Below are 26,018 nucleotides of genomic sequence, written 5' to 3' on the forward strand. Positions count from 1 at the left end.
ACAAAAGCGCCCTTTGGGTGGAAAACGCGATTGGTTGGGGAAAGCTTGAGGAGTAAGAGCGGCACCCAATCGGAGGGGGGGAAAGCCTGCCAGCGTCATGAGGGGCTGCCCCAATAGGCGCCCAAGGGGGTGGGGACTAAGTTTGAAAAGTTGGCGGGAAGCAACATGGCCGTGCGTCGGCAGCTGGAGCTTTTCTTCCAGGAGCCCCGACTGGGAGGCGTGATCAGGGTGGATCGGGCGGAACCCGGGACGAAGAGCTGCCGCCATGGTCAGCAAAGCGCAAAGCCTCCGGAGAACCCCGGGGAGCGGGTTCCGGGCTCCCGGAGTCTCAGGCTGGAGGACTGCGTGCTTTACCAGTGCCGCGGTTGCCGCTCGGTGCTGGGCGACTCGCTTCATCTCTGCGCCCAGGAGGAGAAGCTCCGCCTTCTCGTTTGCTTCAGTGAGTGGGTCACACTCTTCTGAGTGTTGGGTTGGCAGCCTCGGAGCGAAAAGGGAAAGGCGCTTTCTTTTCTCTAGAAAAAGAAAAGGCGCGAACTTTCGAGCTACACCGGGCTCTTCATCAGTCAGGCTGCACAGATGTTCAAATAAATACACGCAGGATTGTTGTCGCACGTGACAATGTACACGGGTTATCATTACACCTGTTACATTCGTGTAGGGGTCGCGCGAAGCTCAAAACATAGAATTTAAAAGATTTGAGCCGATGGTCTCAACCCCCCCCCCGCTGGCCACTTGAAAAATGTTGGTGGTCGGTGGCTCATGATTTCTGTGATGTCTTCTGCCAGGTGCTGTTTGATTTTGATATATATATAGAGAGAGAGAGAGAGAGACCCTACAGGGTTGGCCAAGCATGAATGTGGACCTCAGGCCATATATGACACTCCACTTGCCCTTATTCCCACAACCATTCTGAGGCTGAGAAGGCCACATTCACACACTAAACCAATTTAGTGTGATGTGAATAAGCTGTGGAGAGCCTTCTGTTGGGGTGATTCCTGCCTCTTCCCCTCATGTGGCATAGCCATGAGGATTTAAGAAGCTTTTATTTCCAAACCAATAAAGTGGTTAATCTTAACCAATGTTAAATAAATCAACATCAAGCCATGATCTAAATAAAGAATGATGTGAATTCCAAAGTACAGCATTAATTTTTATCATAACAGGAATCCACTTTTACAATCTTCAGTGAGAGTCCCTTTTCTACTATGATTTCTGAAAGTGACATTTTTAATTTAGATCTTAGCTTGTGTAAAATGCTTCAGTAATTTAAATATGCCTTTAATAATATATATTAAACCTAAAGTGCATGTTGCAGTGATTCTAGCACTAGCAATAGATGTCTTTTATTTTTCAAGCATGAAGATAAATAGTCTTGTTTCTATGAGTTCTATCTGAATAATTTACAGGTGTCTTAACAGGTCCCTGAATAAATATTAAATGAAATAAAGTGTTTGAATGTAATGTATTGATGAATGCTTAGCTTTATTCAATCTGCAAGAGGTCTGCTTCTCTTTTCAGAGGTTACAAATGATGTTGTAGTGGAAGATAAATTGATGGTCTGCATTGAGGGAGACCTCAAAGGATGGTGAGTTGTAGTTTTTTTAATTAAATTTTACTACATCAGATGCTTAGAAGAGCAAGAATATCTTGAAACCCTATGCCACCTTTTTGTTTTATTTGCATGTGACTTGGGGAAGGTGGCTAATGAAATAAATAATACTTTATTTGCCAGACTTGATTTTTTTAGTACTTTTTCAAAATAAAATGCCTGGCTTAAGTAAATGTTTATTTCATTCCCAGTGAGCATCCTTTGTCTCTGAGAAATGGCTCTTTTTGCATCTCTTCTTTCCTTTGTTTCCTGGGCCGGGTATCCTGGGGTCCTAGAACAGTATAGATAGAGAAAGATCTGGGCAGAGAAGGGTTTCTGCTTTCTCTAGCTTTCTGACTGTGGAAACAATAAGATGTTATGGGAACCAGTGAAAGAAGAAATTCGGAAACATCCTCCTTGTTCCCCACCCCAATTTTCTGCCTACCAGCTCAGCAGAGCTTTCGATTTGTTTTTTCATCCACCTTGGATTCTCCCACCGCTGCCCCCATAGGACTTCATTGTAAATATTTTGGGTGAATGCAGCATCTTTTGTTTAAGGATGCATATTCTGTAGTAAGGATTCTTATCACTAGGACTATGTTCATACAGGCTTTTGCAACACCCCTCTCCCCTGTAAATTTGGAAGCTATATACCAGGCATAGGCAAACCCGGCCCTCAAGATGGTTATTTGGCCTACAACTCCCATGATCCCTAGCTAGCAGGACCAGTGGTCAGGGATGATGGGAATTGTAGTCCCAAAACATCTGGAGGGCCGAGGTTGCCTATGCCTGCTATCTACTAATGGAAAGATGCATACTTCTGAAAAGTTACTCTAAATTTGGTTTTTATAACTGAATAATTCTGGATTTTCTAGGGCAAATTCCAAAAATGTTGCTTGTGGTGGCTGAAGCCCCTAGTTTGGTCATAAAGCAGATTATGGAATGCTGACTTCCCACCTGGTCTTTTTTCCCCAGCACCTACAACATGTTGTACTGTCGAGAATGTAAAGCGGGAATAGGTTTCAGACTCTATTGTTCAAAACCTCTGGCTCACCTGCGAGGCTTCTTTTGCCTTTTGAAGGATGACATCATATGGTTAGTGTCCAGATGCATATTGAACTGATCGGATGGTTAAGTCATGCGGATAAACTCCAGTAAAACGAAGGGTAACAAACTGACACATACAAGACATCCTGTATAAGTTTATACATGAAGGTTTCATAAAAAGGCATGCAAAGGATTAAAAAAGGCTTTTCCAAAAGAGATACTGGCTGATGGCATCATTTGTAGACACTATACTGTGGTAGTTACAGCAGCACAACATGTAGCTAATGTTTGGGTAGAAGCAGGCGTTTATACAACTGAAAATAACTATTCCAATAGTAACACCATGCTGTTATGAGAGCTGATCTAAAACTAATTTTCCAGTGGGATACAAGTTTAGGAGATTTATTCAATTAGCCACCGGAAAGTACCATTCATATTTTCTTGATCTTAAGGGCAACTTCACTTAATTGTCCCACCACCACCACCTTTTTATCCCATCACCTCTACAAAGAGCTCAGGGGACTGCTTCCCTTCCAGTTTAGATTCCCAACAGCCCAGTATTATATGGTTAGTGGGAAGTACAGGTCCAAAGTCACCCAGAGAGCTTCAAGGCTGACCTGGGATTTGAATAGCCTTGCTATCACACAACAATTATCATGCAGTCTTGTGTTTTGATTTGTGAATGAGAAACAGTAATGTCGCAGCTCAAGACGGTGCTTTTCAGTGGAAGACATTTACTTGCAGATCGGCAGCTTAAGCATTACTTCATGATAAGGCATTGAGGTTTGAATATGCTATGTGAAGGGGCTTAAAACTGGCTATAAAACAGCAGTGATCTATGACCACAGAAGTTTAGCCTACTTGAGGAAGGGACAGGAGAGGCAAGAAGTTATTTTCTTGAAAATAAAGTAAGTGTTGTATATTGAATAATTAGGTCATTCAAAATACATTGTTACGAATCTGAAATGTACAGTGGTACCCCGCAAGACGAAAGGGTTTTTCGTTTTCTGAGTTGCTTCGCAAGACGGATTTCCCTATGGGCTTGCTTCGCAAGACAGAACGTCTTGCGCCTTTTTTTAAAGCCGCCAATGCATTCCTATGGGAAACCGTCAATACGCAGCGGTGCTTCGCAAGACGAAAAAACTCGTAGAACGGAAAAACTCGCAGAACGAATTAATTTCGTCTTGCGAGGCACCATTGTACTGCAATATGAGATTGTGGAAACCTATTAATTTCAGGAAATTATATCACAAGTTAGGATATAATCAGTGAAAGCAGGATGTTGGCAAAATACTATTAAATGGTTGTTATTCATAATCTTCATTTTTGAATATTTAGATTTATCTTGCTGGAGTAGTCATAAAATGTTGAAAAAAGTGAACACAATATTCTGAAAAATTGCAATATAAATTATGTTTATCTTCTCCTTTATTCATACATTCCTATGACTGATCAGCTAATTTCAAAATGTATTGTCTTTTAACCTATTTTTCAGTTACTTGTTAAAAACTAAAACCACAATTGAAGCCTCAAAGATGACCTGTCCTCCTGTGAGCCTAAAGGAACAAGTACAGAAAGTAAGTGTTCTTCTGTTTTTGTGTTTGTTAACTACTGTTTCCCCCTTCTCACAGGGGAACTGGACAGATAAAATTTGACTAAATGTACAAAAATATGTACCATTACAAAACATGTTAGGTGCTCTTATTAGCTTTGCAAACCTTGCAACAGAGAGCCTCTAGTGAACTTTTTTTAGGCTGCTATCCTAACCCCATTCACCTGGGAGTATAAGGCCCATTGAAATCACTGATTCAACATGACTTACTTATGAGCAGACATAGATAGAATTGTGCTGATAGTCTTTGACAGGGCAGAATTTGAACCTGGATTTCTCTTATAGACTGTTGCACAATATGCTAGACTTTGAGGTTTAAAAGGAGTAGTCAGAGCAGTTTTTCAGACATTTATGGAACATAGAAACATAGGCTCTTTTTTAGTAATAATAATGGGCACAAACTATTTTGAGGCTTGGCAAATCAAAGGCAACCCTCCAAGTCTGTGAAATAGAAGAAATAGCTTCCAGGCACACTTAGCTAATAATGGTTGGTCCTTCAAGCACATGGTTGTATGAAAATAGGATGCTGTAGTTAGTTTCCAGAAAATATTTATACTTTAAACTAGTAAATATTAACATTTTTCAGTTTAAATTATAAATATTTTCTGGAAACTAACTACAGCATCCTGTTTTCATAAACAAGCTTTTCAAAACAATGCCAAATGAAATAGCTGCCGCAGTGGATTCTGTGCAGTTGGAGAGGTTTGGAGCAGGCCCTGTACAGCTTCATCATTTCTTTAGATCAAGTAGAACTGTTTAAATCAGGGATGAGCAACCCTTGGCCATGCTAGCAAACAGCTATGGTAGGCCATAGGGGGCCTATCTGAGTTTAAATCTTCCCAAGTATGATTAAGTGTCAGACTACACAGCTGACAGTAGCGGCTTTCATCCGAGGCCAGTGAGGTGGGCTAAAAGGTGAGGAGCAAGTGGAACCAAATCTGCACATGACAAACTGTCTTACATGATGTTTGAAGGATTGGTTGTCAGCATACTGGGTTCATGCCAATCACGTTTGGAGAGCTATCATGAAGGAGCGCTCAGCTGCCCTAGTCACTTCCCCAAGATACATGAGAGATACCCTGAACAAGGACTTCTGCTTGTGCCCTGGGGTTCCATCCCCTCCTTCCCCTGTGCCCTCTATAATTGGGTCAAGGGGGTGTTTGGTTGAGAGAACACCCGAAACAGGTAAAGGGGATTGATTCATCTAGCAAGCCAAAATGCTTGACCTGACAGAATAGCCTTGGTGCAATGTTGATTTTCTCCCACACCTTTAACAGAGATGCCTCTCAAATGCATAGTTACAAGGTGTGTCGCTGGACTTAAAATATTGGACAATTTTTTGTTTTCACTGACAAAGATTTGGCTGATATAATTGGTTTTCTGCATCACTTCGTTTTATCTAAGCTTGGTGATTATTATTTTTTTGTAGTTAAAGGAGAGCCTTGTTTTAGCGCACATACGGATAGAACGGTTGATTGAGAAACTCGAAGAAAGAAACCAGCAGAAGTTGATGTCTGAAAAGCAGATCTACAAAGCAAGACTACATGGCCAAGCATCTGGGGGAACAAGGAAGAAGTTGAACAACTAACTGGTAGAATTTCTGCAGCCACATATCTGCATTTGGCCGTGATGAACATGAGGTTGTAACTTGTCGTCTACACAACCACTGTTTTGGTTGTACAGTATTTGAAAATGGCAGTGTGTCTTTGACTGGATTTTTTTGGAATTGTTGCATCTGTTAATACTATCCTAAACTATACAGTGAATGCATTTGCAGCCTCTGTTTAGAGGAAATGTACAGCTTGTACAGTTTTGTTGGTGGCTTCAATTCAGCATTTTATTTTAAATTTGGCTTGAGACAGTTCAGTCTACCCAGTAACCTGTTGTGTAAACTAAAAGTGTCAATTTAAAAACTATTAAAATTTCATCGAACTTGAACTCTTAACTGTAACACCAGTTGAATTCTATGCTAACAACAGGGTTTTTAAAATGCTGCCTAAACTACCAAAGGTGGAGCATAGGTTAGGAAAGTTGTACAGATGTGAGGCAGCCTACATAAAGGCTTTTCTGTATCTCTCTTATTAATTTTATGAGTTGCTTCTCAAAGCAATTTAACAATAAAAACAATTTCAAGTCCAATGTAAGGATGTGCATTCCAGTGCTGTTTAAATGGTGTAGACACAAATTTGACAGAATGGACTGACCGGTTAGCTTATGTTTGATGGCGCTGCTTTCCTATTCATTTCACCACCTGATAGTTTTCTGGGAAAAAACAATGCAGCTAACTTAAAGCCCTGTACAGTGTTACCTTGGCTTAAGTACTTAACTTGTTCCAGAAGTCCGTTCTTAACCTGAAGCACCACTTTAGCTAATGGGGCCTCCCGCTGCGCTGCCGGAGCACGATTTCTGTTCTCATCCTGAAGCAAAGTTCTTAACCCAAGGTAATATTTCTGGGTTAGTGGAGTCCGTAACCTGAAGCGTATGTAACCCGAGGTACCACTATATTGGGAAGAGGAGGGAGAAGAGGCACTGCAAAACACATGGCAACCAATCACATAATTGTTGAGAAATACATGAGTATGAAGTGGCTCAGATGTGCTAAAAAGCTGCTGGGGTTTCACAGCAATCATAAGCTTGCAATGATTAAACATCTTTCTCCTACTCCACAATGAAGGCAAACTTTGAAATATGTGAACCTACGTTTCTATCGTTTCAAGAGTTTGTCCTAGAATAAATGACACAATGGCATTTTAAGTGCATTCTCAGCCCATGCTGCTTTATTGCTAAAAAATTGTATACAGGTGCAGAGTTTCCAGGTTCAGTTTTGAACAATTATTGTTTACAGTGTCAAAAGAATAATTTTAACACCCTCTTCCCCTCCCCAAAAGATGCATAGATATAAAAGCAAGCTGCCTTTTGGAAATCTTCAGATATATACATGGGTAGATTTGTGGTATTTGTTACATAATTGTGCAATGGGAGTAAATAGTTTGCAGTGGCATATACCTTCCTTGTCTGTTCTGCTTGTTCAAGTGAGTTAACAAAATGTAAGCCTACTTCTAAAATTTATACAATGTTTCTGTACATTTTCCCAGACTAGCTTTCACAATCCTTTTATTACGATCAGTTATCCTATGCATTTGCAAAGACAATCTTTTCTTTGCTCTGAAAGAAGAAATTAATTAGCAGAGACCTAAATCACAACCTACAAGAGGGACAGGGTTTGGGGAAAACAATTCAATGATAAAATACTATGGAGTCTTTTCATGTTAACATGAAATCAGAGGGGAAGTCAAACTTATGTCATTACAAGCCTGCACTCACGTCTCCAATATTCATACATCTATTTGGCAGCTACTAATTACTGAGACTGGCAATGTAAAAAATATGGCCTCTATAACAAGCTTAAAATAAATGATTGGGAAAATAACCACTAACATAAAATGCAGATTTGCCATAACAAACCCTTTTTCAGATCTATGAGAAAACAAACTTTGATATGAAGAAGTGTTTGTAACTTGCTCTGCAGAAACTAGTATAGCCATAATCTAGTTAAGGAACTTTAAACTCAGTGTTTATTTTAAGCAGCACCTTCACATTAGGAAAATAATTTTCTAGTCCAGGTTTAGATAAAAGGGCTATGCTTCTACCATCCTCTACTTAATATGTATTCAGCATATATATTCTACCATTAAATGCACCCACTTTACTTTTTTTGTAACTAAACCAATATTTTTTTATGGGGGTGCCATTTACTCTCTTGAATCTAGTTAGCAAGCTCCACTCCTACTTAGCAAGCTTTACCTTGCTTTGTGTCTAAAGCAAAACTTTGCCATTTTCAGATTAGTTATTATAAGGTATATTAATGCTGGTCTGAAACCAGTTCATCTTGGTATAGCTGCCTAACAGGGTGAGAGATACCTGGCGGGGAGAACCTGTCATTTAAACTCAATACCTGAAGAGTAAGGACTGCTTAATGATTTCATCCACCTAAATTCTCATTTATTTGCAGCCAACAGGTTGTGATCCAGGTTCCTTCCTTGTTACCTGAAAAATTCTACTACATACAACATTTTGCTATTGCCCTATTTGGGGTTCATCTAGTGCCTTCTCTGTACTCTGAAACTCTGCACCTTTTTTATTTGTACAATTGCAGCAGCCAAGAAACCCATCTTACCACCAACCATGCTCATATTATGTAGGCTCAAGGGAACACAATGAACCTGGTAAGAGGTCAAAAGGGCTCATTCTGCTGATTCCTCTTTCAAATACACAGTTTTGGTGTCATGCTTCTCTTATTTGTACATTCTGCCTCCTTTAAAGAGACAGAATGTTCTCTAAAATCAAAATCTGAGAATCAAAGCAGTAAGTTCAAGCTATTGGTATATTAGTTCCTATTGCTTCATTATGTATAAATGCATATATCAATTTACTGGTAATAACTATAACACTAGACATCTTAATCATGCATAATTAGAATACTACCTCTATAAAAGACTTGGTTTGTGAGCCTATGTGCTTGTGCCATTGTCAATTTTCCATGTATGTTTTCCATACTTGAGTTTCACAACCTCATCTGCCGTCCAAGGGTTTGTCAAAGATAGCAGAGGACAGATAAGTTGCAACTATTTAAATGCTAAACTCTGTGGAATGTTCATTGTGCTGTAATTAGGGAAAGTTGACAATTCCATCTAAAACGAACTAGCAAGTGATCAAACTCGAATGCTTTCATCCTGCTGCCCCCCTCAGATAGAACCAATTTCCAGCTCTAAACCTGCTTTCTTCTCATCTAGTTAGGTAGGAAATCTTCACCTTGGGGCATTCTCCCCTGCCCCATCACATGACATATTTTCATTCTGTAGTATTTTGTTTTCCACATTCCCGTCATAAGAGTCCTTTCATACAAATGAGTTCTTTGTTCAGCAGATACCCTACTAAGCTTTTATTCCTGTAGTCTTTGGGAAGCACCACTTAGCTGACCATTCCTCTACATTACAGGGCAGGGAGAACTCATTGCCTTTCTGTGTACAGGGTGAGGGCATAAACTCCTTGTCCTTCCTCCACCCCCACCCTCAATCCTTAATAAAGCATGGTACAAAAATTCAGTTCAGCTTAGGCCTCCAAATCCTGTTGCAAAGATCCAACGCTACCACTTGCAAACTTACCATCTATATCCCAGAAGCCTGTTTGGAAAATACATTTATTGGCACCCATGTATTGTGCTTGGACTTCTACTGCTCAATAATTACTATTCTTCAAAGTGCAAAGCAAGAATAAAAGGTCTAAAAGGGAGAAGTCAAGTAAGGGGGATTTTATCGTAAAAACTAGTGCACATGTAGAATAGAGACAGACTATTAAAAAAGAGCCCCCTGCAACCATTCATAAAGAATGGCACTAATATACTTAGAATGAAATCCTGTTCTCCACTGATAGAATAAAGGCTGTTAGGAGAATAAATGGAAGGCGAGGTGGTGGTGTATACACCATGTATACCCCAAGTGCTGCTTATGTGACATGAAGAGTCACTTCATAGAAAGATCTTTCCCCTCATTAACTGCTTATGGAAACAAATTTCAGTGCTAAACCTTCAGGAGTTTAAATACCACAGCTACTGAGGTGCAAACTGCTTAAGTGCAATTTGTTGAAGCCGCCTCTCACAGGTGTCCTCCAGCTGTTTTGGATGTGCTGCTGGGGTTGAGGGGACCTACAGCACAAAGCATCTGGAGGCACCAGGCTGGCAAAGGCTGTTCTGGAGAGTAACAGAACCCATCATTTCTATAGATCTAGGCAGCAAAGCTCTCCATTATGAGGTTATGCAAGATAGCCAAGCATCTTCAAACAGTTAACCACATCCTAAATGTTTCTGACTAAGCACCACAACAGCAAATCCTGCATGTATGAAGCTCACACACTCATCCAGATACCAAGCTAAAAAGTTCATTATTTATTAAATTGGGTAGCAGCAGCACTATGTCAGTCAAGCACCAGTTTTGCAAATTGAAAAGTATCTGCAAACCAGCAACTCAAAATAAATTTAGAGCAAAGCAAGTCCTACTGGTGGCATAGCCGTGATATGCCTTTCAGATTCTGCCAGTTTGCTCAGAATGGTTAACAAAGTGCAAATTTCCTTAGCCCTAGAATCATGTTTGTTTGAAAAGAGTAAAAAGTGCCTTGTATATTTTGTGACAAAATAGTCACAGGTTTTTGTTGACTATTTTTTCACATATAAAGGACAGTCTCCTTGATTCAGATTTCAAAACTATTTTGGAAACCATTAGTAAAGCTCATATTACAGAATGAATATATAGGGGTCGTTCTGTACAGAATATATATCAATTCTACTTTTAGAATATGGGCTTCTTCCATCCACTTGAACAGATGGCTGTGTTGATCAGACTGATGATAGATACTGGCTACCCTCTGGCCATATTCTGCTTATGGAAGGCTCTTTAGTACAGTGGAGCCATCAGTGGAAAAAGGGTTGAGGCACTCTTCAGTGATTCCTCCTTCCCACTCAAATCTGACCTGGAGAATTGGTGGGCCCTTTGGAACAGTATGGACAGCTGTTGAGGGGAGGGGAACTACCCAAAATAGCCTTGATCCCTATTCAAAAGCCTTCTATTGGCAGACACACACCAGCTGGGATATAACTCCTTGCAATTAAGGAAAACAATAAAGGTAAAGCCTTCAAGTATACATCCCAACCTTGTAGATGAATCTGTTCTACTTCAGCTGAATCCTGTTTAAGGCAGAGTTACATATTAGGCTTACAGTTTACATGGTCTTACATGCATACTAGGTTAGTGCAAGCTGCATTTAAAGAGGTATGATCTGCACTCTATAGAGTGGTGAGGGTAAGATTGCCAGGCATACCCATCTAGAATAGAAGCTTCCAAACTCAAAAGTAGCTTTTATAATTAAGAGTGAAACCACGTAACAGGCGTACAAGTTTTTAAAAGGTTTTTTAAAGAGAAAAATAACATTTTCAGGAGACACAACACTTGCTAGGTGCTAGGATGCTTTGTACCTTGCCAACATTCCTCAAAAATTTGACACATCTAACCAGCTTTAGGTAATGGCAACAAGTTTCCACAATCAAATCTAAATTGCATGTTTAGGTTGAACCTGGCCCTGTTCACAGTCTCTGAAGAGTTCCCTTTCACACCAGAAGTTCAACTACATGCTATCTAAGGAGGGCAGGGGTTCATCCACTTTCTCATGCACACTACATCTTTAGCCCATGACCACAACAAGTTTCTGCCCTAATTGCATCAATTGGGGGGGGGGGCTATGCAGGAGTTTTAAACAGGCTCCTCAATAAAGCATTCAAGTGCCAACTTCCTTTGAGGAATTTCCTAACATTTTAAAGAGAAACTCATCATGTCAGGCAACTCCCTGCAACACAGAGCACCACAAACCTATTTGGTTAGTACCATTTATTCTACTATACAATACTTGCTAATGCAAGTAGTTCCTATTACATGCAAACAGTTATTGCTACTAAAGTTCTATTGATTAAGTCATCTTATGGCTTTATTTGCATCAGGGATTCTTTCCCCCTACATACTGTGCTATTTTGCATTCCAGTTTCAGAGGTATTTTTCCATCAATTGATTCTCCCAAGCACTAAAAACTATTTCATTCAATGGGAAAGATACATTTCTTTCCAACAGAACCTTGGCTGAGCTCAGGTCCTCACAGCTCATTTGTAAACAACCCACCTTCCCAAATTTCAAGGGAGAATAGGCAGAGACCTTTAAACATAGATCTCTTGTTTTGTGGTTAATTAAATGTTTCCTATGAATTTTTAGCCAATGGTAAACCAAAACCAGAAATATTTTTTTCCTTACCAAAGTAGCCATTTACAGACAAGACCAAGAAAAAGATGCAGTATCCTCTTTAAGCTACAAGTAGTTGTTTTCTAAACAGAATCACAGCAGTCCAGACGACAGGATCTGCACAGAAAAATCAGGTGCCTGAATTGCTGATCTCACTTATTTGAACTAAAAGCAAATTGATAATATAAGCAGGGAGACATCTTAGTGACCCAAATAGTTGTACTGCAATGATTTAAAAAATTTTAAAACAGCAAACTCCTTCAGGTGCTTTCTATGGAAGTAGAAAAATGAGAATCATTTGCTTTCAAAAATGAATACTACCAATCTTGAATAGCAGTAGCAGTGTTATTATTTGTAATTTAGTCATTTTTTCAACTTGATAGATGATGTGCTGCTCTAACATAAGGGTACTTATGAGCAAATATGCAACTAGTGGGTAACTGAATAAAAGTTTATAGGCTCTTCTGAATGGAGAACAGAACATGTTGCGGCAAAGATTAGCCTTATGCACACTTAAATCTGTGAAACTTCTTAGTCCAAGAGATCAGTGAATTTTCCCATTGAAGCAAAATATTATTTGCTCAAAAAAGGATTTGTTAAGGACTGTTTCAATTGTAGTTTCCTTGAAGTGCACTTCTACCTGCTTACAGATTCAAGATCCATGCACTCCTCATGCTACTGATTTTATTCACCAATATATGCTATCATTGCCTAGAAAGGACACTGCATCCTTAGCCCATAACCATAATCTTGTCAGTTTCTTACGAATTACACCATCAGCCTTGTTAATTTGTCACTCTGAAATTGTAAAAAAAGTACTACTAGGCTCATGCACTGATCCTAACATGGCACTACAGTTTTGCTACAAAGCACTAATGCTTATGGAACTATACACATCTCAAAATGGAAGACATTGGTGATTTTGTTGTTCTCAAACAACTTGTAACATTTTGTCCACAAGTATTAAAATATATTTATATGTATATATTATACTATTGCACGTGCCCGGTATTTGTTTTTCATAAGGGAAAGATTTCCTGCCAACATGAACAGATGCAGATCAAAATGTAAAATAAAAAGATTAAGGCAGTATTGCCTTGACACAGTACTTTTAAGATGCTACAGGAGAAGTACTACAAATGGGTTTCTTGGGCCATGTACAGCACTTGTTTCTCCAAGATTTTAAACTGAGTCCTCATGTAGTCAGGGGAGCTTGAGGGTAAGGAGATGGGGGAGTTGTTCTTTGCTGGAATTTTGTGCAACTGATATGGCCACTTTCTCTTATATCTATCCTGACAATTTAGGGAAACTAAACATTTTCACTGTGCCAGCATATTCTTTTACAAATTAAATCTGAGAGAAGTACGTAGGGAAGACAACATAAAGTCTACCGATAGAGAAGCAAATCATCACTACACTTGATGTCTTCTGAATTTTCAGTTCCAGAATGAGAGAATGTTTCACTATGAAGCCTAACCCTATATCTAAAATCCCAATAAATTAAACAGGAATTCCTGTTCAGAAGAACATAGAAGGAAATCCAACTACTTTTATTTCTGGACTTCTATTTGAATTAGGATTTAAGTATAGTTCAAAGCCAATCTAAATGATAACCATGACAATTTCCCCCCAGCAAGCTGACCCAAGTCATAAATCTGATTATGTTTAGCAGTTACAAATATTTACCTGTTTAATAATCTATTAAACATTCCATTTTAAAAAACTGATTTGAATTAAGGAAAGCATCTGAATAAGCTTTCCTAAGTATTTATGTGAATCTTTTATTATATAAAAGGAACATAAGATTAAGTGATGAGCAAATACCAGTATTTAGCTTGGGATGCTTCTTTCAAAACTATTAAATACCCCAAACAGCTGCTGTTTTCCATCACAGGAAATATTGCCATTGCTACCTCACACCAGACATCAAGTAGCACTAAAAATGTTGAGAACCAAGACTGACCATTATAACATGCACTCCCATTTTTTTACCCAGATGGAAAATATTTTGAAGCCATTGGCAGATTTTAAACTCACATTTTCAGTAAGACTGAAGGTGCAGTGCTGAGGGCTTCAGCATAAGGAAGTGGGGGAGGCTTTTCTAAAACCAGGAATCAATCTACCCTCGCAAGGTGTGGCTAATAATCAGCTATTATTCCATGCTAAAGAAAATGTCCTATATGAATCATGTGCAATTGAGACAAAGCATTTTTTGTAAACATGTTAGAAACAGAATTTCCACCTTAACTTTCAGTGACCCACAGAATTAGTGAAGAAGCCCTTTCTGAGCATGTGTTGTCTTTGTTCATCCAACTGGTGGGAAATTTCACATATATTTTACACTATCAGTTGGTGCCTTTGGGTAAAAGCTTGGAGAAAGGTATTCTTCCTTTTGTTGCTGAATTCCCTAGGAAGACAGAGGATACCATGTAAAACCCATTGCTCCTGGGTTTGGTTTCAAGATTTCAACCCCTTGGGAAGGATCTTGCTAGAAAAGCAGCAACTCACAGGATCACCTCTCCTTTCCAGCAATTATGTAAATTTATATATGCAAGTTTTGTTTTTTAATAGTCTACTCAAAACAGTGAACAAAATTACTAAATGCTACTGTGCTTCAACTGCTTCACATAATGGCATCAAGATGGACACCTATAAATTGGCTTCTTTTAAAAGGAGAAAAATTCCAACAGGGCAATTTCGCAAGCTGTTTTTTTCCCTTCTTAAGAAGTTATTCCTCATTTTAAGTACACCTGTATATCCTTTTATTTCTGCACAATATTATCTTTAAAGGTTTGTGTAACAAGTTCCAAGGATATATCAATTTGCTCACTTCTCTAAATGCTATGTTGCGAGTAGGCAGTTATTTTACCAAGGTAGTTTGAAAGCGGGGAAATGCCAATCAAATTAGGGTTGTGCCTCTATCTATATGCAAAATCATTTATAGAGTGCAAAAACTCTGAACAAAAAGTTTGCATGTTTCAGTGAAATGTCAGCCATTAATTTCAGTTGCTCTGAAAGGACAGTAGTATTTTTTCTATAATACAGGCTTTACATCTCCAATTCATGTTAAGGAGTGGAGCAGAAAATAAGCAGTGCTTCTTCATTTTCCCTCATGGAGATAAAGGAAGGCGTTTTCTTCACCAGAAGCCGTCAAAGCTCCTTTAGCAGCCTGTGTTGGGTCGACAGGAAAGGACCTGGAAACATACACACACAAATTAGCTAATTAAAAGAGAAAATAATTTCACTCTAAATTAAGTTGAAACTGACTTCACATATACATTTTATGGGAACCTTGGAACTTTTAAAGATTTGGAGGAATTGTTTTACAGGTGAATTACAGTGCCTGTGACACCCCCCCCATGGTATTCCAAGCAGTTCTTATTCTGGGACCCCTCAGGTTTCACACACCAAGAACAGATCCCGATTGCTGTGGCCAATGCTATATACAAGCAGTGCTAGAAGTCTACCTGGTACATCATTCAAGCTGTATGAAATAAGCCTTTTTCAGGGATAAATGCTAATTAATTCAAATATTGCAATGGAATAAAAAGATTGCCAGAGGAAGAAAACTTCAGAGAATAAACAGAAACTGTGAGCAGTTGGTGAGTGTTTCATAATTTCAATACAGCACACTTAGACTATGAGTCGGTTTCATGTCATGAGGGGAAATGGGAGACCCAGGTTCCTTCCCCCCTAGTTGGATGACTCCAGAGAGGGTTGGCAGATTCATCCTCCTAAGATGGAGAAAGGGGGGAGCACAGAAAGGTAGACTGATGGAAGAAAAAAGAAAAAGAAAATCTGGGTTGCCATTGTCCCATGCATTCATCTAGTGAGAGAGAGTGATAACTGTCAACCTGCAGTCCAGCTGGCAGGAAGTGAATTTGGAGAGACGTTGCCGAGCCCACTTAGGTAACCGAGCAGGGCAGTGTAAACACATCCAAGACTCCACTTCTCCTCTGCTGGAAAAACACTTTCAAGTGGGTAGTGGAAAACACCCAGATACTTTTATCCAACTTTATACATTTATAGATTTCTATCCAAGGACCTGAAATAATTTCTGTCAATTCAGCTTAACACCACCTTTCCGTATTTACTTACTGTTGCATAAGACTACTGTAATTTTCTGACTCCTGATTCTTTGACTGCAACCACAAGAATGTTTTCCCCTGTGTAAGAAAAGATTGAGAGCTTTTAAAAATCATACATCAGTCAAGCAATATCATAAAAAGCTAACTTTCATGTGTGGTGTCTTTATTTTGGAAGGGGTTATTTATAGTTATTGGTTTTATTTTTATTTTTTTAATAAATATTTTATTAGGTTTTACAATAAGTATAAAGCAACAAAAAGTGAAACATAACACACCAAACAGTAGAAAAATACAATAACATACAAACACAAAACAACAAAAAATATGAAAAAGAAAAATAGAAAAAGAAATAAAAACAATTTTTATCCTCATTATATTCTTTGCATTAACTTGTTTCTCCGACCTCCCCAGACCTTCCTTCTCTGTATTCCAGATCATATATTCTATCAGCAAATTCCTTCCATCTGTCTTAATTTAATTTTGTCATAATTTTAATATCTTAATATAATTACATTTCCTTATATCTTGAAATATTTAATCTTTTTTGATCTTTAAACTTTTTACTAATAACTATAGTTATTGGTTTTAGAACTGCATGAGAAGGGAGTTGTCAACAAAACTACTAAGTTTCTTATTAAAACCCCAAATGGTATGCTCTCATCTGAACCAAGAACAGTAAGCCCGCAACTTACCTGGAGGTTATGTTCCAGGAATTGCGCCTAAAGTCAAAACCATGTACAGTGGTGCCTCGCAAGACGGAAAACCCGCAAGACGAAAGGGTTTTCCGTTTGCAGAGGCGCTTCGCAAGACAAATTTCCCTATGGGCTTGCTTCGCAAGACGAAAATTGACGAAAAATTTTGATTTTTTTTTCCCCCCCGCTCCAAAACCCCTTTTTCTGAAGCGCTAAGCTGCTAAAAGCATTTTAACAGCAAAACCGCTAATCCCCTAAGCCTTAAAAAGCCGTTTTTAGCCCTTAAAATGTCAATAGCGCTAATAGCGCTAATCCGTCAATGGGCTTGCTTCGCAAGATGAAAAAACCGCAAGACGAAAAGACTCGCGGAACGGATTCTTTTCGTCTTGCGAGGCACCACTGTATAGTCAAAACACATTGGGTGCAATTGCCAAAGTCTTTTTTCCTGGATGTGCACCTCCGTTTACTTATTTTTATTATTTTGCCAAGTGGTAAAGCTTAATGCGCAGTAGTTAAATGTGTGTAAGTTGCAGGCTTAACGTATAACATAAACACTATTCCTAGGATGCTAGGCAGCAAACGGCTTTCATATTATCCAAAGAAGGGTTAAACCAACACTTACCTTTTGCTTTATGGCTGCATAAATTATAACCAGGAACTCTTGCCTTTAGCTTTCTGATAATTTTCTTATTCTGACTGCCAATCAAGATGGTGCATGCATGGACCTAGGCACACAACAGGAAAGGAACTCAAGTTCAGGCCACAGGAAAAAAATGTATCACATGTTGCTCTTCTTAGCCAAAGATACTGGGTTTCCTAGTATTGAAAAAAGTATCCACCCAGGGCTTTTCTTCCAGGAAGATGTGCTGGAACTTGTTGAGCTTTTCTTAGGGGAGTGCCCAGCCAAAGTTGGTGACCATTTGGGGGGTAGGGGCTCTCTTCTTTGCCCACTCACCCCACTGCCACTGCGCCGCACCGGAGACTGTGCCACTCACAGCCTCAGTTGCTCAACATGGAGTGCAGTGCTACCTGCAGCCTCTGGTGCGCAGCCCTGAGCAATGTGCCCCTGTGCTGCAATGCTACAGAGGTGCTGGAACGCACCAAAGAGGTGCCAGAACCCATATAAATCATGATGACAATGCACAGTCTGCTAGTATAACAGACAATGTCCTTTCAAGATGAGGCATGAAATTATCTCCTAAGTTTTGTCTTAAGGAATAAATAGAAGTGCTCATTGTAATCAATGGGATTATGTAGATGCAATGCTAACTATGCCACAAGAAGCTGACTTGCACACTCCTGTTCTCATCCTGCCCCTGGCAAATGTGACACAACCAGAAGCTTCTAATCATGATTAGTGGCAAACCATGATTTACAACAGTCTCTAAAACCCAACAAGTATGCACACCACTTCTGAAATGTACAGCATCTAAAAGGTACAGGCGAATCCCAAACGCTTGGGGACATGTGCACAGGAGCTACCAATTGATTTTGCCTTCCTGGTACCTTTCCACTGTTTGCTTGGAGTTACAATTCCTTCTTTGGACCTTGTCTTGATTGCTCCATACAGTGGTAGCGGGCTGTGTATTGCATCAAAGAGCTCTTATCTTCAAGCCAATGCATTTAACATCAGGGTATAATTCATCAAGATCATATTTGCCTAGCCTTCACTGAGCAGTCAGAAATGCAATACTCAAATGAATACATTTTTCATTCAGAGCCTCTGCATTTCTTCAACAGCTTATAACAGTGCAGTCATAACTAAAGAAGCACAAAGGGTTACATTTCCCTCCAATTACTATCTAATCAAGTAATATGCAATTCTCGGGGAAAGGATGGAGTGTTTCAAATAGAGACGATCAGAAAATCTGCAGTTTCTAATTAAATTTCAAAGGGAAGGACTACACTCGGGTCTTAAGAATGCAAAGCTGACAAGTCTAGCAGTAGAATGATGGATCACCTGTGAGCAGGGGTGCTCATCATACAATTAAACACACACATATACCCGGTACACACAAACAGCAGCATTCTGGTGCTTATTCACTTTCTGCAATACACAATATTTTTAAAGGCAAAGAAGTGTGAGCACCTTTAGAAATTTCTAGCCATTTAAGATGGTCTTTAAATTCTCATACCATCTTGCACTCTGAAATTTCATTTTAAAAATCAAACCGCATTAACTACTCAAGAAATTTTAAAAGCATATTTAAATTCTCTGACAATTCTCATGATAAATTACAGTAACTGAAATGCTGAGCTACTTAACTAATAAGAAAGTAGGAAGGGGAGAGTGGGAGAACTTGGCTGCTATATGTACTACTTTCAGTTCTACTCACCTCTCCACATATCTGAGAGTATTTTCATAACAAAATAATGCAAGATTTTCCAGTGACATGATGGAATTATACCCAACTCACATGAAAACCCTTGGAAGGTGAAGATGCAAGTCAAGGTATTGAAACTGTAATGCAAGATTTAAAAATAGGTTTGTGTTTTTGAAATCACTGCTACATTCACAAAGCAGGTTGTCTACTCACCCAATTAATAATATAAATCCCCTTCACCCTGAACAGCAACACTCAAATGTTTAATGCATTAATACATTATCATGATGCTAACATGGCATTATGTAAAGCTTGGAGGAAGGGGGTGCCCAGGACTATTTTGTGATGCAAATCAATTTCCCAGAACAGTGGTTCTTCATTTACAGAATTTTGTCATCAATAAGACTAAGGCCAAAAAAGAATCTGAAACTCTATCTCCCTACTCCATTCAGCAAAATATAAACTGGAAGCTATGTTTTAAAATAATCACTTTGCACTGAGCAGAGCAGGGGAATAGGACACAGTTTAGTCAGCAGCTATAATGATTCTAGTACCAAGCAGTTTTAATCTGCTTTCTTAAAATAGTAAATAAAACCAATGAAGTGAATGATAGTAAAATGTAATTACTTATAACAGGTACTTTGGCAGTACTCAACAGTAAAGGGCTGTTACAGGAATTGAAATTTCTGTACTTCATCTAATTTAAAGCAAGATCTAATAATGGAACAGCACCGCTGAGACTCAAGTGCAATGGCTGCAATATCAGTACAACGTAATATTCCATTCTTCTAGATTCAGGTAGGTAGCTGTGTTGGTCTGACGCAGTCAAAATATATATAAAAAAATTGTCCAGTAGCACCTTAGAGACCAACTAAGTATGTTCTTGGTATAAGCTTTCATGTGCATGCACACTTCTTCAGATACCTGTTCAAAGATTGTATTTTCCTCAGAAAGTTTGTGGTGTCACTTATGTAGCTAGGATCACTGATGGCATACAGTTTCAGAACAGAGTCCATATATCCAGAAGTGTGCATGCACATGAAAGCTTATACCAAGAACAAACCCAGTTGGTCTCTAAGGTGCTACTGGACTATATATATATATATATATATATATATATCGATCGTAATATCCCATTGCCTTGGATCAAGGCCCAATCTCAACGCAGCAACCACCAGCTCTGCAAAATGGTGTCTGTGTCATGCCAGCAAAGATGACATGAAGATGGAGATAGACTTAGGAAGAGATCAGCAGTTTTAGAATTTTAGTCCCATTAGTGTCAGAAAGGCCATAAAAATGCATTGCTTTGCTTTATAAAATGAATTAGCAATTATCTATCAAATAAGGCAGTTTCAAAGCTGGTATTAATTTTTTCCAGGGGAAATGTCTATATCACTAACACCCAGGTTTTTGGGTTGGCAAAATAACAGTTTTTAGTGCTTTCATCTTTTCCATGTATTTCCCAGTGTCCTTGCCAGAAGCTGGGGTGTGTATTTGTGTTGAGTGCTGGAGCCCAAGGTGACACCCAAATCCAGGCATTCCAGAGCGCAGTGCGGACCAGGGCTGTGCTTGCAGGGCGCCAAGCTGCTGCATCCCCCACAGCCACCGGAGGGCAGCTGAGAAGGATGCAACTGGCACGAGCTGCCCCACGAGCAGTGCTGGGCCCACAGCGCACCTGAGCCATGGTGTCTTGGGTGCCTGCAGACACCGTGATGCCCCAAAAAGCACTGTGGAACTGGCCTCTGCCCACTGCCTCCCTCTCAATTACCGTATTTTTTGCTCTATAAGACTTACTTTATACCTCCTAAAAAGTAAGGGGGAATGTGTGTGCGTCTTATGGAGCAAATGCAGGCTGCGCAGCTATCCCAGAAGCCAGAACAGCAAGAGGGATTGCTGCTTTCACTGCGCAGCGATCCCTCTTGCTGTTCTGGCTTCTGAGATTCAGAATATTTTTTTTCTTGTTTTCCTCCTCCAAAAGGTGTGTCTTATAGAGCAAAAAATACGATACCCTCCAGCTGATGGGGAAGCATTGGGCAGACTTTCTGCAGGCTCTGCGCTGCTTGAAAGAGCAACGCGGGCCTGCAGGACGCCTGAGCGGAACGTAACACCTCAGGCGCTGGGATTCTGGCTTTGTGCCCTGCTCACCCTGCCCTGCTATGCACGGCGCCCAAGTGGCTAGCTACGCCACTGGCCTGAAGGCACTTGGGGGACCTTCAAACAGTGGCACCCAACTGGCTACTCTCCCCATCCACCCTTCTCTTGGGAAAGACAGGTGGAGTACGTTGTGTACCACTGTGTGAAAGGCTTGCATGCCTTGGCCACATTACCCTCAGGCCCTTCCCTTGGGAGGGTGCTTGATTTGTTGCTTGAAGGTTTGGGACATTTTCAAGCAGTGACAGCAACCTGGCATTCTTTCCACTAGTTCTTCCCTTGGGAAAGGCTTGAAAGGGGCTTGGCTCATAGAGAAGGGGGCTGGCAACTACAGTTTTTGACTCTGCCAGTAAAGCTCGCCAAAAATGATAGACCCTTACTTGGGGCCGTTTGAATTAGACCTCCATTTCTTCACATCTGTCTCTTTTCCATTCAAAGACATTTTGGCAGCTGTATAAATAGAATCTCCTAAGTATGTAATTAAAAAAAATATATTTCTGCAGTATCTGCTTCAATATGATGCAGCTGCTCTTTGTCTATATAGTAATGGATACAGTGCATACAAATTAATGCATTCAAAATGCACTCCAGCCATCTGCTGAAGCTCACCAGCAATTCTACATAAGATCTGCCAGCTTGTTCATAGTGTATGTTTCAATGTTTTTTCCAAAGCTAGTCATAATTTATTTCTTTATTGCAGATGGGCTCCTATTTCTTAACTTCTTTAAGAAAACAGCTGATCTGTCACTCTTGCTTGTATGTGTTACTTATTAAACACAGAATTGTAAGAAGCAAATAAGACCCGGGGTTATTTTTCTTTTAAAAAAAGCAAAATTCACAGAAAAAGTAAATAATAATGGAAATAAATATGTCCACTTATACGAGTATGGAAACAGGACAGCAAAAGCCTTCCTGATCCCCACAAAAACATATGGCTTGTTCTATTTCTGATACACACAGACACATGAAAGCTGTGAAGTGCAAGACAAGGGAAAATGGGAGCTGAATCAACAAGAGATACAGCTCTCACAGGAGCCAACTCCTGGGGGCTTCGGACCCCACAATAAAATATTTGAGGGGGCCGGGGCCCCACAAAGTTGACGGGCATCGCCATTCAAATAGCGTGTGGGAAATGCGTCATGTGATCGATTATGTGGGGTGGGGCTTACCTGGTCCCCACGATATTTTATTCAAGTTGGAACCCCTGTCAGCTCAAGAAAGAAAATGGGACACATAATCGGCCCTGCGCAGTAACGATGACTAGAGGCCGGGCTAGTCGGCTGCAGGCACGACGAACTCCAGCTTTCCCTCGAAAAACACAGGCGCTACAGAGGACCCCCCTGGAAAATGCGCGCCGACCCCCAACCCACTTCTCAACACTGGGAAGAAGGCAGGCGATGGTTTCGCCACTGGGACGCCCAGTGAGGCCCAAGTATCCGCAGCCAATGCCTCGCCAACCCCACCCGCTCGAGAACTAGAGAGGCGGTGTGCCTTGTCTCTCTCTTTCTTGGCCGCTGCACAGCGCCGGGTGCCTGGAGCACCTCGCCCGTCCAGGGCCTCGCCAGAAGCCCTCGCTCACTGCCAGCTTTGGGGAGGAAGGGGAGAGGGGAAAGGGGGGGTCGCCCTGGCTTGGCCACCGAGGCCACGCAGCGATTCTCGACCCCCTCGTTCCAGGCGTAGCCGGCTCACAAGTTTGCGGCTCTGGAGGCAGAGAAAAGCGAGCTGCTTCCACCCTCACAAACCCCGGACGAGGAGGAGGAAGGAGGCCCCTTATGAGGTAAAAGGCCAGAACTGAGGTAATAAGAATAAGCTCCGGACCCCAGAACTTGTCTCTCTCCAGCGGCACAGAACCGGGACGGGCACGTAAAGAGAGAGCAGGTTCCGGCCGGCTCAACCGACGGGCTTCACCAAGTGAGCTCCAAGCTCAAGGCTGGTTTTTTCTGTCCAGCATGCCCTCGTGCCCACGAACCTTCCCCACCGAAGCCCCTGAGCCCGCCATGTCTTACCTCAGTTAAGGCCCCAGGGCCGCAGCCCACGGCGCTCTCCTTCCTTCCCCCTCACTCCGCCATCTTCCCCTCCTTACTTCGAGCGCCCAATGGGAGGCCGGCGCAGGGCGACGCAGCGGCCGTTCTACAGAACGCGGGTCCCACCGAGTGGGCCGCTCTCCTGTCACTCACTTCTCCGCTTTGGGTTGCCATTGGGTAGGCTTTCCCCAAACGGCTGGACACGGAGAGGCGATTGGCCAACCGCGATGTGGTATACGCCTTCCTCCTCGCGAGTCCTATCGCCGCGTTGAAGAAGTGGGACGGGCGGGAGGCGGGGGTTAGGCGTTCGGTGTACTCAGTCGTTCAGGACGCCTCCTAAAGGAAGGAAGGGGTTGTGCGCGGTGGCGGGAATGCGCAAATTGGAAATTGTACTTTTGTTTATTCTGTTACATTTCCCCCCGCAGCTGCTCCTCCTCCTCGCTCAGTGCCCGCTGCCACTAATTTTCTCAAGTGAGCGCGTCCAAACTGAATGGGGAATGTAGAGCTGGATCTTTCAGTGTACAATAGGCGATCTTACTTGATGGGCCGATAGGGAACTATAACCGGGCTTCAATCCTAAACACACCAGGCCCACCCACAAGGCAAGGTGCTGCAACCGCCTCTGGCACAGAGACAGGCAAGCAGATTCCTCCCGTTTCTGGTCTAGATCTTCACTCACCCCTTCTTCACTGGCAGGGAGGGTGCCATTTTGTGGTTTGTCAAAATGTCTTGGGTTGGCCCTGCCACTTACAAGCTAGACAGTTCTCTCAGCTTTAGTTCTGGGTGTCCTGCAAATTAAACTAGGGAGAATAAGCATTATATAAAGGGTGGTACATTCACGCCAGCTCTACTTAGGAAAGAGCTTCCTCAGCAGAAATAAGACTGCTTAGCATTTTGCTCTGGCAGGTTGGGAATGCTATCTTGAAACCCAGTTGGAACAACTGCACAGAAAATGTAGACCAAAATCCTCATCAAAACTCAGATCACATTTGTCTCCACAGACCGAATCTTGCACTTCCTCGTTCCACCATTATGCAAAAATAGATGTCAAAAAGAAACCCTCTGGGTTTTCAGAAGGGATTTGTCACCCACCACCATCAATAACGTGTGTAGGAATCATACATATTCACATGGGATCTGTATGTCAGATTCTCCAGGTTTGCTCCTAGGTGGCGCTGTGAATGGTTAGCTCTCCCTTTTTTTCCTGGTGTGATCAGTGGGTACAGGTATGATCTGACAGTAATTTTCGGGGGGGGGGGCACTATAAAAATTCTGAAGTGTCATGTTGGAGCTCTATGACAGCACCCTAAAAGCTTAGTTTCATAATGGTGTGGGTATTGTGACTATGCTTTAGGGGGAATATCCTGTAGGAAGCTATCCAGAGACCTGAACAAGGTTTCAGATACTGGTTGTTGCACCATAACAGAAGAGGTGTTTGCTATATGGGACAATTTTCTGTTGTGTCCTAGTCACAGAATCATAGAACTGTCAAGTTGGAAGGGACCACGAAGGTCATCTAGTCTGAGCCCTGTAATGCAGAAATATTTCCCCCCAATGTGGGGCTCAAACCCACAACCCTGAGATTAAGAGTCTCATGTTCTGCCAACTGAGTACTAATTTAGCAGGTTTATTATGTTTGGATAACATAGCACACCAAAAGGTATGTCATGTTATGCATTCGTATTTTGTGTATGGGTGATAACCAACATTCATCATAATCTTGAGTTAGATCCATCATTTCAATTAACTTACGGTACTCTGTCTTTTAGGGGTGGGATCAAGGCAGACTGAAATTACTATTAGGGAAGCTTCACATTTACAATTACAGTGGTACCTCAGGTTACGTACGCTTCAGGTTACATACTCCGCTAACCCAGAAATAGTGCTTTAGGTTAAGAACTTTGCTTCAGGTTGAGAACAGAAATCGTGCTCCGGCGGCGCGGCAGCAGCAGGAGGCCCCATTAGCTAAAGTGGTGCTTCAGGTTAAGAACAGTTTCAGGTTAATTACGGACCTCCAGAATGAATTAAGAACTTAACCCGAGGTACCACTGTATATTCTTTTAATATATAGATTAATACTAACATATATAACAATAATGGCTTGAGTGTTGTTTTTCTGACAAGACATGCCAGGAAATGAATAGTTGCAGTAACTCCATATTGATATTAGACTTTTTACAGTGCTTTATGTATTTTTTGTAGACGAATGGGAATTTGCATCCACCGTAACAGGAGAATCAACCTTTAGTCCCTTTAGTTAGGAACATGTTAAATGAGTCTTCAGGTTTCTACACTCTACAGTGAATTGTACAGCTACTGAAACCTAAGCAGAACCCATCAAGTTGAGAAGTTTATATGAGTTAAAATGCACAGCTGAACTAACAAGAGTTAAGAATACACATTACCTGGCATGTATTTCATCTCCTTTCCCCCTGTTATTTCTAATTTTATTTGAAGTTTTAAAATCTGTTCTGTCTTAACATATTCTGAGTAAAAAGCAGGCAACTCCTATTTATTCCCACCATTAAACTGATAAATAGCTAAGCCACAGATATAAGGGCAATAGGACCACACTCTCCTGGCCTAAGAGAAAGCAGGAAATTCCAGTTGATATATATTGCTTGTAAAACATTCTAAATGCCTGCAGGTTGAAA

The 26,018-nt window shown here is 40.9% G+C and overlaps 1 protein-coding gene and 1 long non-coding RNA gene across 3 annotated transcripts; one reads left to right on the forward strand and one right to left on the reverse strand.

Moving 5' to 3' along the window:
- Positions 1-104: 104 nt before the first annotated feature.
- On the forward strand, positions 105-12,373 carry OIP5 (Opa interacting protein 5). Of its 2 annotated transcripts, XM_083451212.1 has the most exons (5): positions 118-439; positions 1,519-1,585; positions 2,564-2,683; positions 4,131-4,212; positions 5,677-12,373. In XM_083451212.1, the coding sequence occupies exons 1-5, from the start codon at positions 166-168 to the stop codon at positions 5,833-5,835; spliced, it is 702 nt and encodes a 233-aa protein (XP_083307338.1). In that variant the 5' UTR covers positions 118-165; the 3' UTR covers positions 5,836-12,373. The 2 variants fall into 2 exon arrangements, with proteins under 2 accessions (XP_083307339.1, XP_083307338.1); XM_083451213.1 differs by lacking the exon at positions 2,564-2,683 and having other exon boundaries at positions 105-439.
- On the reverse strand, positions 6,996-23,510 carry LOC310682484. Its single transcript, XR_014513907.1, has 4 exons — positions 23,347-23,510; positions 17,488-17,590; positions 16,184-16,251; positions 6,996-15,279 (listed from the first exon to the last, which is right to left on the reverse strand). It is a non-coding gene; the product is annotated as an uncharacterized lncRNA (long non-coding RNA).
- Positions 23,511-26,018: the final 2,508 nt, after the last annotated feature.

The sequence above is a fragment of the Podarcis tiliguerta genome, assembly GCF_965153285.1.
Source record: "Podarcis tiliguerta genome assembly, chromosome: 1".
In the NCBI taxonomy this organism is placed as follows: domain Eukaryota; kingdom Metazoa; phylum Chordata; class Lepidosauria; order Squamata; family Lacertidae; genus Podarcis; species Podarcis tiliguerta.

What these genes read in the sequence shown, in the direction of transcription:
- OIP5 (XM_083451212.1), top strand. Translation starts at nt 166, where the DNA reads ATGGCCGTGCGTCGGCAGCTGGAGCTTTTCTTCCAGGAGCCCCGACTG. An exon ending in CCGCCTTCTCGTTTGCTTCA is followed by an intron (nt 440 to 1,518) that starts GTGAGTGGGTCA and finishes TTCTCTTTTCAG; the next exon opens with AGGTTACAAATGATGTTGTA. An exon ending in TAAAGGAACAAGTACAGAAA is followed by an intron (nt 4,213 to 5,676) that starts GTAAGTGTTCTT and finishes ATTTTTTTGTAG; the next exon opens with TTAAAGGAGAGCCTTGTTTT.